At 42.3% G+C, this 14,267-nt stretch overlaps 1 protein-coding gene across 2 annotated transcripts in view; it reads left to right on the top strand.

The window, feature by feature from the left end:
- The window catches only part of Btbd9 (BTB domain containing 9), a 346,626-nt gene that overhangs the window by 59,494 nt on the left and 272,865 nt on the right, over positions 1-14,267 (top strand). For both annotated transcript variants that reach the window (XM_060369206.1, XM_060369205.1), the window contains exon 6: positions 236-355. In XM_060369206.1, the coding sequence (XP_060225189.1) occupies positions 236-355 (120 nt within the window). The remainder of the gene's footprint in view (positions 1-235; positions 356-14,267) is intronic.

The raw sequence follows: 14,267 nt of genomic DNA, 5'->3' as shown, positions 1-14,267 counted from the left end.
TATTTTGTTTTTAAGCAGTTGATCATTTGATTTGACAGACAGTCAGCTGAGAAGAAATTTCAATACATTGGGTAAATGCCTCAGTAGAGGCTTTTATACATCTTTCATTGTTACCTAAATTTGATAAATGTGACAAAAAAAGAAAAAATAATTAGCGACTTCGATGTGTTGGCACCTTTTAATGTTTTATTTTGGTTTTGTGTTGTCACTGTGCCATATTTTTTCTTCTTCACAGTTCTTATTCCTACTTTATTGAAGTGTCCATGGACGAACTGGATTGGATCAGGGTGATAGATCATTCACATTACCTGTGTCGGTCTTGGCAAAAGTTGTATTTCCCAGCTCGTGTCTGCAGGTAAGTGCTTCTTAATAAATTTTATCTTTATTTAAGGACATTTGGAGTATGAGGAGACTGCTCTCAAAAAACAAAACAAAATAAACAAACAAAACTCCCCAGAAAACAAAAACCCGTAGGGGGAGTTAGCCACCTCAGTGTGCGGAGTGCACGATGGAACTGTCTGTGTTTCGTGCCATGTTTTTCTGTGGAAAGTGAAGACCATGAAGAAGCAGGCCCTCGAGAGGTAGACTAGCCCGTGCACTCCCTGCTGTCCACACAGAGAAAGCAGCTGTGCTGACAGAGTGTTGTTGCCCTAACATCTGGGAAAGAGTGTCCTGAAGGCTTCCTGGTGGTGCCCAGAGCCAGCAGGAGAGCTCTGGATGCTAGTGTGCCGTGCACACACTTGGGCCTTTTCCACATGAGGGGATGGTGGCAGGTGTGGTTTGACAGCAGGTGTTGTGAGTGGGGTCAAGCAAAGGCACAGGGCCGGCTTAGCTGGCAGGCTTCATGTTCACATCCTTCAGTACCAGCTGATCCTGTTGTTTGGCAATGCTGTGTTAAGGTTGTTTTAAAGGATATTGAAAGGTTTCTGGTCTAATAGCTTATATTCTATAGGTAAAAACCCTAATCTAAACTTTCTGTAGTTCCGAAAGACATATAAGGTAATGAAGTTGGAAGCCGGAAAAGGTGGTTCAAGTTCCCTGAAAATTATGTAGATCTGTTCATTTTCCCATCGGACAGTGCCCTTTGATAATCTTCAAGAGCTTAAAGGCAGAAAATGGCAGGCTCATATAGTGAGGACTGGAGAGAAGGGAAGAGAAATGGTGGGTGGGGCAGGGAGAATGTGGAGCTGGCCCCTCTTCATCACCTCACCTGCCTCCCCACATCAGATGTCATCCACCCTGACTTATAGTTGTGACTGACATGGAGCTGCTGAGACTGTCCCTGGCTCAGACTCTTGGTCAGGGGTCACCTCTGTGAAGTAATAGATAACTCAGCACAAGAATTTCACAAAACCGTTGTGTCACTGAGCTAGTACAGAGATATTACCTCCATTTTTATTGTGGGTGTGACTGGACATGGTATTGCTACCCAGGGATCCTCTTGTGTGAAAATGAAGAAAATCAATTTCATTTCCTCAAAGAGGGACTAAAGTGCCTCAGGTCTGGCAGTTGCTCTTTTACCCTGAGGAGTTCTGAATGGACTAATATAAGAAGGGCAAGAAATTGTGTGAAGATTCCGTATCTCAGCGCTGCCTCCAGATGCTTGGAGAATGAGAGGGTCCGATATGGAGGAGGTCAAGTTGGCACCGACTCAGGTTGTAATGGTTGCAGCAGATTAAAAAATAAGCAGTGTCTCAGTCTACGCGTTTGACATGGATGGAAGGACAGTGCATTTGGATGTAATTTGAAACAATAGGAACACGACTCCTAGAACCAAGTATCGTGACTCCAGCTCTGCTTCCCCCACACACAGCTAGGGAGACCTGCCTTCAGTCAGGCTCTCTAGCTTTTAGAAAACATGCTTGGCCTTAGGCGTTTGCTCTTTCTGCCTTTTCCTCCTCTTCCTCCTCCTCTTCTTTCAAATCTCCTATGTGGACCTGACTTTGCTAGAGTCATTTTTTGTGTTATTTGTGCTGCCAGCTTTTGTTTTAGTATATGTCTTAGTTACTTTTTTAGTTGCTGTGGAAAAACACATGACCAAAGCGACTTATAGAAGAAAATTTATTGGGGGTTTACAGTTTCAGAAGGCGAGTCCATGACCATTGTGAGAGCATGCAGCAGGCAGCATGCCAGGCATGGTGCTAGAGGAACAGCAGCTGAGAGTTGATGCTGCTTCCCACGAGTCTCTCTCTCTCTCTCGTGCATACACACACACACACACACACACACACACACACACACACACACACAGACACAGACACACGGCATGGATGGCCCCAGTGCCAAGCTTCCTCCAAGGCCACATTCCCTAATCTTTGCTAAACAGTTCCAGCAACTGAGGACCAAACATTCAGATACGTGTGCCCATGGGGACATGTACAGCACATCAGCTCCTAGTATGTCAGAAATCTGAGCAAAGCTGGCTGGAGAGATGGTGGTAGCAAGAGAAGGGAGGGATCTTAGTATCCACATTAATAAGAAAGCTTTAGAAGTGATAACCCGTTAAACATAGCTACTACATTTCTTCATAAATTCTGTTGCTTGAGTTAGGTTTTTGCTCTAACGGTATTTTAAAATGAACCTAAGAATTAGACCTTATTATTCAAGGATGCTTTGGTTTTCCTTCATAATCATTTATTGACTGCTTAAACAATGTTCTAAAAAAAAAAAACAAAATCAATGTTCTAAATGAACTTCTTGCTCTTACTTCACTCTGCAAATACTTCCTTAGTATGTAAAGGTGTAATTTTTATTATGTTAGTTAATTTGCATATTCGTATGTCACTTTTATTCTTTAGAGTCGTTTGTGTTTGCTTTGGTTTTGCCTCTGATAGTAAAATTACAGGCTCCCAGGGACATGGAGTCTGGATTTTAAATCTTCGTCCCGTCGCACAGTACTTAGACCGGGCATTGTATGTAACAGCTACGCTGTACACAGTCTGGCTTTTGTGGTGTGAGGCGCTGACTGTGACGGTGAGAGATTGACTCAGCGTTGACGCGGACATTCTCTGACCTGAGCGGTGCTTCATCATGAGGGTGTGAGTGGTGACGAACTCCCCGAGATGGCAAATAGTTCTATGGTTTCAGAGCTGGCTTTGTTTAGGAAAGTGAAATTTGAGGTTCCTATTGAAGGTTTTGAATGTTTTGTATGGATTGCAGATTTCATGTTACATTGAAAAGGGTGATGTTTTTATAAATCAAGGTGTGGGAGATTACCTACACCTCTTTCTGAGACTAGGCAAGAGTAAGTCAGGATTGTGGTCTGAAACTGAGCTGTGCTGCAGAGGGAGTTCACCATAACCTTGGCTTCACGTCACATCCTTGTCCCGTGGTGAATCTGTGCCTTTCTCAGCCTGGTACCCACAGCCATAAAGAGCCGGAGCAGCATTATTTGTGACAAGTACTGAGAATGATGTCTGGTTGAAAATAGAGACTCAATTCCAGCACTCAGGGAGGCAGAGGCAGGCGGATCGCTGTGAGTTCTAGGCCAGCCTGTCTACAAGGTGAGTACAGGATAGCCAAGGCTACACAGAGAAACCGTGTCTTGAAAAACCAAAAACCAAAACCAAACAAAACGGTGTTCATCAATGCTAAATCCAATGCTGCATGTTTTCCTAATACTTTAAAAACTCTTTATAATCAAATGTTCAGTTCAGGTTGGGTTAGGTTGGGACAGCTGGCTTAGGGTTGTTCATTTAACAATGATTGCTTACCACCTGATGAGACTGGCCCTGTCTCTCATGTGCTGAATTCTGTCTAGCATAGGCTTGGCTCTTTTAACAGTGATTTCCTTTGATTCCTGTTGACTGTTTGAATTACTGCTGTTCCCGTTCCCTCCTTACTCCTATTTTCTTAGAGTGAGAAATTATAACGTGCCAAGTATGTCACAGAAAAAGGCGGGGGGGTTGCAGAGCATCTGCCAGTCTGCCTTTCTAGTCTCGGGGGTTACATTAGAGGCCTTCAGTGATGATAAATATCTCACTAGAGAGGCTCTGTTTTTGCTCAGAACAGGGATTTTGGCATGCTTCAGTAGCTCAGGGAAAAAAAAAAATCTCTTCATTCGTCATCCACCACTTACTCATTCAGCAAATAAGCACCTACTTTGTACTGTTCGTTGTACTTAATCCTGAGGTTGTAACACTGATGGCTGTCAGGGTTTCTGCATTTATCAATTGGAGAAGCATACACACAAATTTATAAGTAGGGATCAGTGGGAGCAGGCATGTATTTTTAAGTAAGGTTGCCAGGGTGGTAGTGGTGTAAGCTGAGATACAGGAAGTGGTATTATCTGGTCTTTGCTCTGGACATGTAGGCTTTTTTTTTTTTTTTTTTTTTTTGTATGTTAGCTGCTGTCCACAGGAGCTGGTCTTCTGTAGGAAGCCTCATTAGATGTGTACTAAAACTGTACCATGGTTGGCATAAGGCATTTGAATCTCTTTTATTGCTACCATACATTTCAGTTCCCCCTCATCCCTGCTGTCATTAGCTGCAGCATTTCCCCCACCCGTTATCATTAGATTATGGTACTTTCACAGGCAGGGCTGCAGATCCAGGAAAGAAATACAACAAATGAGAGAAGAAGCGTTTCTCTTTTTGGAGGCATTCTCTCCCTCCACGCCGGCAGCGTGTGGATGCATGTGTGTCTTTGTTCATTTTCTGCTCCTGGAGCCCCATCTCATCCACTGACTGGGCACAGACAACATTTATTTGCTTTTCAAGTCAAACACTGGCATAATTGAGCAGTTCACCTGGAGGCTTTAGTTTCCTAGTCAGTTATGCTCAGTCTTTGCCCTCCTCATGGGATCAGAAAACTCAACCATTTGGGAAATGCCCTCTTCAGATATGAAAGGAGTAGGAAGGGTTCCACTTTAAAGGAATAGCCAACACCGAGTTTCAATTGTTCTTCCTGTAACTTTGATGTCATAATTGAACTAGCACAGAGCAGCCTTCCTAGAGAGGAGCATTTTTTTCTAAGAATGCAAAGCAAAACATAGCCACATGGTGTCACTAAATTATAACTATTTTACTTCGAGCAGAAGAGAATTTGAAATGATTTTTTAAATAAAACCGTATTTAAATATAAATTGTTGTGAATTCTGTGATTTGTGAAATCACACGTGAAGCTATTTGTGCTGTTTAAGTCTGCTGCTGCTGGGAAGCATTAGCTATGCTTAGCGCCGTGGCTGTCCACTGTGTGCCGGCAAGCTCAGGAGTCAGGGACTACAAAGCGGAGAGAGAACGCGTGAGGTTCCAGAGTAGAGTTCTCCCAGCCCTTACAAGCCAGGTGCTCAGGCCTTCTTTTGGAATTTTGAAATAAATAAGAGAGTAACAGATTCACTGTCTGTCGATGAGGAGTCAGAAAAACAGAAGAAAGGAGGAATGCAGATACAAGGAGAAAGTAAGAGGGCTGAGGGAGGCTGGAAAGGGAGCAGCCACTTTTTATTGAGCACTTGCTGTGGACTGGGCACACTATCCCCCTGTGAGATTCTCACAGCAGCCTTATGGGAGGAAAAATTACTCTACTGTCATATTGATGAAGAACTTGAGCATTGGAGAGCTGAGTTTTTAAGCAAAGGTCTGAATCCATGTCATATACAGCTGTTACTTGTGGGAGGTACAGAAGCAGCTCTTGGCTGCACAGCATCGTAGGACCACCTCACCATGCATAAGTTCTTGGGCTCAATCTCCAGGATTAAGACAAAACAAAAACAAAAACCAAAACCTAACCTGATCAACCCTAGCAAAACAAAGGAACAGCTCCGCTCTGGAGCGCAGAACCGAGGAGCTAGAAGATGCTCTTGCTGCCCTTTTGGGGAGCATTGTACCCCTGTGGGAAGAGTCATTTCCACAAATACTGCAGGGTACTTACCATTACTGTTACCAAAGGCTGCTCTGCTCTAGCTGGTCACAGCCACCCAGTGTACAAATTTCTGCTTGCTAATGATGATGAGCAATTGGGGAAGTTTTCTTTTTAAAAATGCTCCAAAGAGCATTTGGCAATCCTTGGTCTAGGTATGCTTTGTCATTTTGTCAATAGAACTTTAAATGCTTTGTCCCTCACTTCCTCTTAAGATCATTTTAGGCTTTTGTTATCATAGTGTGGGCCCTGTTTTCTTACTTCCTGGTTTGTTTTGCTTCAGCTATATTTAGAAAGAAACAACATATATTATGAAATTTCTTTTCTCAAGATCTCTTCCATCTTGAGTGGCCTTTTTTAAAATTGAGAAATTATTTATTATTTTCACCTAGAATCCTCTTATTAGGGGAAAAAAAGCCACAGCAAAACCAAACAAAAAGATCCAAAATACTGTGCTTTATTTGCAAGAAGACCTTTGAGAAATGGCTGTTTATGCATGAGTTATTCAGTTGAATTCAGGCCTTTTTGCTTTATTTTGTTGGTTTAAAGGATAATAACGATTTGAGTTTCTTTTGTGTACAGTGGTGGATTGGACATGAGAAAATAGATCAGGGCTGTCCTTTTCCTTCGCATTTTGTTTTGTAATTTTAGAGTGTGTCTTAATAAGCTCATTGCTTGAAGATGATGCTAATGGCACTAATAACCTGTTATTATCACAAATACCAGTTGCTGAGTTTCATTATGGAGGGGAAAGAACTATATTTTGTTCTGTTAGCAGTTGCTTCCCAAGCAGTTAGGTTCCCCAAGTAGATGGCACCTCCTGGCTCAGTTATCAAACATCCCTTTTCATGATTTACCCCTTCTCAATATGTATTTTGTTGCTGAAGGATTTATCTGTTCAGACATTGATCTGACACCATTTGTTGGAGGTATTTACGTCAGTTGTCAAAATGCAGTTGTTCCTCTCAAGAGACTCATGGTGTAATGGAGATGGCAGTCTACTAAAACCCGACAAAGCTGTGCTCGAGAGACGGCTCAGTGGGTAAAGGTGCTTGCTGCCAAGCCTGGTGACCTGAGTTTGCTCCCCGAGTCCCACATGGTGGAAGGAGAGAACCAACCCCACAAGTGCCCTCTGACCTCCACATGTGCACCACGGCATGTATTTAGTGCCCCCAATCAATTAATAAATATAAGAAATTAAAAATTGACAGTAAACTATGAAAGGTGCAAGACCATAGTGATGGGATCCTCCTGTGGAGAGAATTTGAACTGAGTCTTCGGAGTCACGCAAAGAAAGCAAAGTGCAGGGAGGGACATTGTTTGTACACAGGACACTGGAAGGCAGGCCGTGCACTGCTCTGCTAGCCCGCGTTCCCTTCTTCTGTTTCTGTAGTCTGGTCCCTAGTGCGCGCCCATGTTTCCCACCTTTATCTTCAAGCTAGAGGACATGTGAATGGCGGCCTTTCTGTGTTACCTTGTGTAACTGTAGGTACCTCGACTTTTCTTGGTTTTATTTAGAGTTCTTTTTTTAAACTCTTCCTTCCCTATAAAACTAAAGTATTTTCTGTGATGAACTATAAACTGGGCTAATTGTCAGAGTATAGTAAAAAATTTCTGGGAACTGAACAGAGTCTCTTTTTGGAGCCAAGATTTGATCTGGGGTGTGTGTGTGTGTGTGTGTGTGTGTGTGTGTGTGTATGTATGTATATATATGTGTGTGTGTATATATATATATATATTTTTTTTTTAGAGAAAAAATTATCCTTTGTAAGCATGTCACTGTGCTTTGCGCTGTGTGGGAATGTGAACAGGAATGTCAGGAATGAGATCCGCTTTTGTAATCTGCTCCTCCAGAACCTAGTAATGACACTCAGGAAATCCAGAACCAGCAGGCAGATGCCGAGCTATCGGGCGTGGGGTAGTGTGTCTGTTGAGTAGACACAGAGAAGGAGTAAAGGCAAAGCTACCCAGAACATTGAGCTCCCGAATGGTCACCAGGGAGTGCCAACATGGGAAACAGAGCAAAGATGAAGGAACTGGGAGTGAGAACACACTGAGAATGGCAGTTCTGGAGAAGAGTTTCCAAGACTGTCAGCCTTGCGTCTAGTGGATAAGAAAGTGGTATCAATGATGGAAGCTCTGCTGAGGGAAGCTTGGGCAGATAAGAAAGCCGGAGGACAGCTAGGAAGCAAGCTTGGATGCAGCCTTACTGACGTGACAGTCGCCTCTGATCATGCTTGCTTTGGAGCTAGCAATCTAGGGGCTGCTGGTTGTTAGTAATCCTCTCAGCAGGGAGCTAGGCCTGTGTACATTCAGACCTCATCTGCACGGCCTAGCCGTGATTGCTCTGACCTTTAATATTTATAGCTTGAGTGGCCCAGTGTACCCATCAATTACAGAATATACCCTGTGCACTTGTCTAATTATTTTGTGGTTCCTGGGCTTTGCTTTACATTCCTGAAGGCACTACTTTTCAGACATTAGATTCTCCTTGGCCCTCTTAACATCCTTGGATGCAGCTGCTTGAATAATAGGTTTTTCTGGAAAACACTCTTAATATTGCTGGTCCTTCTCCCCCCATTGTTAAAAAGAGATACGAGGAAACAAGATTTTTTACTATTTCATCGTACAGAAACATGTTTAAAGAGACCTATGCATACAAGTCCCATGGTTAATAAAGTAATCAGTGCTTTCTTGGTGATGATTATAAATGGTACACAATCCCCAGATCAGGGTGCTCTCTCTGGAGCAAGGTTAGCAAGGTCAGCTCAGGGGAGAGCAGACCAACAGTAAAACCAGATTGCCTGGCGGCTGCCAGAAATTCTGGGCAGAGTTCCAGGCTTGGTTCACCTTCTAAAAATTCATCTCCCAGTATGAAAATAGAGGGCTCGATCCCTGCAGGGAATGGGGGCAAGCAGGAACACTTGGGCTTCCTTCAGCCCAGGTGCGGCAGAGGGTGTGGGCGCTAATCAGTGTGGACTTGCTGCTCTGACCTCGGGGAAGAGCGGCAGGGCTTTCCTTAGCAGCTTTCCTTCATTATGCTTCAAATTGTAATTTTATAAGTTAATAATTGTTCTTCCAAATAATGTGGGTCATATGTATACATGAATATGTTCTGCCTGATGGGAAGCTGTAGGTTTAATTTCGGATAGTCTTAGAAATTCTCTGCACATTATAAAGCTATTAGGAAGTAGCAGCTGTTTTAGTTCATTTCACCCTGCAAAAGAAATGTGATGCAGACTAAAATGATCAGTAATTATGTATTTTGAAAGCTAAACCTCCAGTTATAGAAAGAGCTCATTTTCACATTAGATACTGATAAAAATACAGTATACTGTGAATTTCAAAGTTAGTGTTATCTCCTAAGACTATGAAAGCAAATCTGTGCTAAGAAACATTTGTCCCTCTTTGAAATCTCCTTTGCGTTGCTCATTGTAACCGTGGAGTTTCAAATCAACAATAAGGAAAAGCTGCTTGATATTTTTCTAAAGGAAAGAAATGAGAGGGACTGTTTGAGGGAGTAGAACTTAGGGGGTTTATTTTGTGTCTGTTGATCAGTGCCTGCCATCTGCCTTGCAGTTAATGTTGTAGAAGCATGCATGTGGCTCCCTGTTCTGAACAGATGATGTGCATGGTTTGTTGAGATAGATGTGCATTCAGTGGTGTGTGTGTCTATGTGTGTGTGCGCATATACCTACAGTGCCTAAAATCACACTTGAAGTGTAAAACAGATAATGAGGCTCCATTTTGGGCTAATTTGCATATTCAGCTCTTGTACCTAAAACAAAGGGCTACAATGACACTGATTTTCTTTTCTGCTTTAGATCAGCACTAACCAGCTGTCAACAAATATTTTGATTAAACACTTTTCTTTATTACAGAACTTTGGGGCATGTTCTTTGTGTAAACATATTGTTTTCTTTTATTTCAAGGGACAAATTTTCAGTGTGATTCATGGATGTATCACTGTAAGCTGTAAAACAAAAATATTTTTCTGTAAGCTTTCTTTTTACCATTGATTTCTCTAGGCTAAGAGCAATATTCAAACTCATGATATTTGGCTGAAATAAAGATGGTAGATGTATAAGCCTACTTTAAAGAAATTAAAAAGCTTAAGATCTGGATTAATAAACTTGGCTATTTCTTGAGATTTTTACAATCTGTGATCACTTTAAAATATGACTGTAGAAATTTTACTTAGTTTTTTGACATGTTCACTAGAATATATAGTGTTCACTGTCTCTTCTTTCTTTCTTTTCTTTCTTTCTCTTTCTCTCTCTCTTTCTTTCCTTCTGGTTTTTCTAGACAGGGTTTCTCTGTGTAGCCTTGGCTGTTCTGGACTCACTTTGTAGGCCAGGCTGGCCTTGAACTCACAGAGATACAACTGCCTCTGCCTTTCCAAGTGCTGGTATTATAGGTGTGTGCCACTGCACCTAGATTACTGTCTTTTTTCTAATTATAGTCATACATAAATATGTTATTGGTAAAAATGGTATTTAGTGAGACCCCACTTCACCCCAGTCAGAAGTGCTTTATCAAGACAATGAATGTTGAGGACGTAGGGCAAGAAGACTGCTAGTGGGAGTGTAAACATGAAGGCAGTGTTAGAGGTTCCTTCTGGAAACAAAAACTAGCTAGGTGTGGTGGCATTTAATCTCAGCACTCAGGGAGGCAGAAGAAGGCATATTGCTGTGAGTTTAAGGCCAGTCTGGTCTACTAAGTAGGTCCAGAGGCTACACAGAGAAACCCTGTCTCAAAAAGCAACAAGACAAAACAAAAACCAAACCAAACAAAAAAACTAGTCTATACTCTAGCCAAAATACTGGTGGATAGGCACACAAAAGACTCAAAATCAACGCTTGGATATGTATGTTTATTGTTACATTAGAACACATCGGCTAAGAGATGGCACCAGCCTAGCTGTCGGTCCAACCAACAAATCAGTTGATAAAATGTGGTACATAATACAGTGGAACTTTATTTGCCCATAAAGAATGAAGTCATGACATTTGCAGGAAAATATATGCAACTAGAAGTCATGTTAAACAAAATAAACTAGAATCAGACAAATACTGTTTTTATTCTCTCATACATAAACTTATGTATGTGTGTGGGACATTAAAGTGGAAAAAAGTAGAAAGGTAACTATGAATAGAAGAAAGCATCTTAAGATAGAAAGAGGAAGAGAAAGAAATGGTGCTGAGTACATGTAACATGAAAGCACAAAGGAAGAGTATTTGCGGACAAGGGGGAGACCAGCAAGAAGGGGGCAAATGGGACAGAGTGGAGCAGAGAGCAGGTAGAGGAACAACCAAGTATAATGACACGCGTGACAGTGACCGTGTGAAGAAGATGCCGTTATGAAACTCCCTAGTTTGTAAGCTAACCTTGAAAATAATTTTCAAAAAGAAAAATAACATTTAGCATATACTCTTTAAAACCTTCCCACTATCTTGTTATGATTGTGGCTGCCCTTCTGTTAGGACATGAAATCTGATTTATCTCTTTTAACAGTAGCAGAGTATATTAACTGTATTACTGTTAGCAGTTGCCTGTTGGAAGGACCTTTAAGATGTTCCTGGTTTATAGTGACAGTAAACTTTACACATTTATCTTATGACCTGTGAGCAAACTGTGTGACAGGGTTATACTGACAGAGAAGGCTCCACCCACAAGCATTGTAGTAATGTCTTTGTGCCTGGGTATAGTGGCACCTGTTTTTCCACATTCTTTTCAACAGCAGCTATTATTTTTAATTTTATCAAGACGATAAGCATGCCATGGTCTCCTGATGGGCATAGTGGCCAGTGCTTTTAGCCCCAGCACTCAGGAAGCTGAAGCGGGAGGATGGTTCTTGAGCTATGAAGTGAGGTCCTGAGTCCCATTTGTTTTATTGCACAGGTTATTTATAAAATTAAGCTAATAAAATTACTGCTAAGATGTTTGTTGACTGGTGTTATGACTAGACTGTAGTAACCTAATGCTTTGAAGGCTTTGTCCCCAATACAGCAGTGTTCAGAATCAGGGCTCCCAGAAGATGATTATGTCATGATTCATACTGTGATGGGTTTATTGGGAGGTGCCAGATACGGAAAGAACTGGCACCAGTTGGAGGAAGCAGGTAACTGGGGCGAGTCCTGGAAGGGTCTGTCTTGTTTGTGGTAGCTTGGCTTGACTCTGCTTCTGGCCACCATGCTTTAAAGCAGCTTTGCCTTGCGTCTACCAGCTCATTCTTAGCAGTTCTGCTTTGACATGCTGGCCCCCACCGCAGGCCTAGAAACAACATGAAACGACTAAAAACATGAGTCAAAGAAAACTTTGCTGCCTTATGTCAGTTCTCCGAAGTATCTGGGTTCAGTGGGAAAGCTGACTCACAGAACATGGACACACTGTCACAGAGAAGGAAAACGCTGACTAATGTAATGTGGGCACGAATTGTCGTAGAGAAGAAATCTGAGTAGGCCTATAAGGATGGATTGAGCTTTGGGCAGAGGATTTTAAGGTTCCCATGAGGACCCTTCTAGGACAGTGTTCTCAACTAGGACAGTGTTGGGGGAACTCTTCCAAAGGAGAAGGTTATTGCTAGAATGTGTGATTAGAAGCAGGATGGAAAGACTCTACACAGCCCTATGGCCAACACCTCCAAGGCCAAGACACTCACTTAGGGAAAGGTTGCACCGATCCCATGTTGAATTAGCATCTTCAGTTAAAATTGGGAAAAAGAGGAGCCATGGAAGTGATTTCAAAGCAAAAATCAGTGTCAGGTAAGGACTGCCTGAATACAGAGAAGAAACAAGTTGAATCAAGCTCAAGGCTTAGAACATAGGACACTAGAAATACATTGGTGCTGGTAGCCAGAGCCTATTTGAGCTAGTCGTGGAATTAATATTTAGGAGAAATGTAGTATTCTCTGCAGTTGTGCCTGCTTTGCTTTTATGTAGTGAACTCCTTTCATTCTTGGTGCCAGAATTGTATTGAATTTTAGAATTAAAATCTCTTAACTACTATCAAACATGTGGTTTATTTCCTCTTTCTGAAACATTCATCTCTCAGCTCTACTCCTGAAATTAGCTGTCACAATACTTTCTCCAGAAAAATGTTTGAATTTCCCAAATAATGCCAAAGTATACTTTTCTTTATTCATCTAAGAAATAATTGCTTTCTTATGTGACAAGATGCTAGAGCTACAGGAAACACAGCCCTGGCCCTTGTGGCATTTACAGCTTAGTAGGAGAGTTAGTAGACAGTTATTGTAAGAGAAGGAATATTTGTAAGTTGTGATAAATGGGAAGAAAGAAAGTCCAATTGGGCCTTAAGATATAGCAGAGATGCTATTTAAACTGGGCAGTCAGGGAGCTCTTTTAAAGAAGAGATGTTTTAATGGAGACCTAAGTGGCGTCAGGAATTAGGTTGAAAGAGGAAATTATCTAAGCAGACACAGGTGGCAAAGCCCTGAGGAGAAAGGAGTTAGCCTGCTTAAGAGAATGTTGTGTGGCTAGAGAGTAGCAGGTAGCAGAAGGTAGAGGTACATAACGAGCCTTTCAGGGCCTGGAGCTGGGTCACAGACTGAAGCTGTCTGTTGCAATGCAGGCATTGGTGAAAGTGTTAAACAAGGGGTTAAAAAGACCTTGTTACCTCCATGGGAAATGGGTTGAGGTGGGTGGGTGAGGAGGTTGGGAGAGCAGGTAAAAGGGGCTTTGGGGAGAAGAGGTGTGGGGACTGCTGTGTAAAGATGGTGGCAGTGGTGCCGGAAATTTATTGCCGCCTGTGAGACTCCTAAGGAGCATTGTTAAAGACATAATTGAGAGTTGAAGAAAGGTGCCTGGAATAGAAACTGAAGAGGTGCTTTTGAATATCAGAAACCATAGGGACCAGTTCAAACCACAAGAGAGAGAATGTAGTAGAGTGCAGAAGAAGAAAAGAGGAGCTCGGCCAGAATCTGAGGTGCCTAAAATGACTGAATCAGGAGAGAACCTGTCAGAGAAGATGAGGAAAGGACGGTTAGCCAGGGCAGACCATGAAGGAGGGTGTAGTTCCAAGGGGCGAGGGCAGGTTGGTGAGGTCTGGTGTTGCCGAGAAATCCAGTAGTAGAGGAGGGAGTCACAGGCACCACCAGCAGTGCATTGTTAGCTAGGGCAGTAGGGCGCTGGGGGTGGAAGCCAGCCACTGCGGGTTAGAGAAGTCAAAGCACACCACGATAACAGCAAACATGGATCTGTTCATTTAGCCAGCAGTCATTGGCTGGTGAAATGTGTTCAGAGAAAGTCTATGTGAGGATGTTTTCTGCAGTAGTGTTCAAAGCACCAGTAACACAAAACTACTGAAATATTCCCATCAATAAGAAAGTCATTAAAATAGTGATATAGTATGCAGCCACTTCACCACCACCCCCCAATCCCCCTTCCCTTGT

Source organism: Meriones unguiculatus, chromosome 16, assembly GCF_030254825.1.
Source record: "Meriones unguiculatus strain TT.TT164.6M chromosome 16, Bangor_MerUng_6.1, whole genome shotgun sequence".
NCBI lineage: Eukaryota > Metazoa > Chordata > Mammalia > Rodentia > Muridae > Meriones > Meriones unguiculatus.
This window is presented reverse-complemented; position numbering and strand designations above follow the sequence as displayed.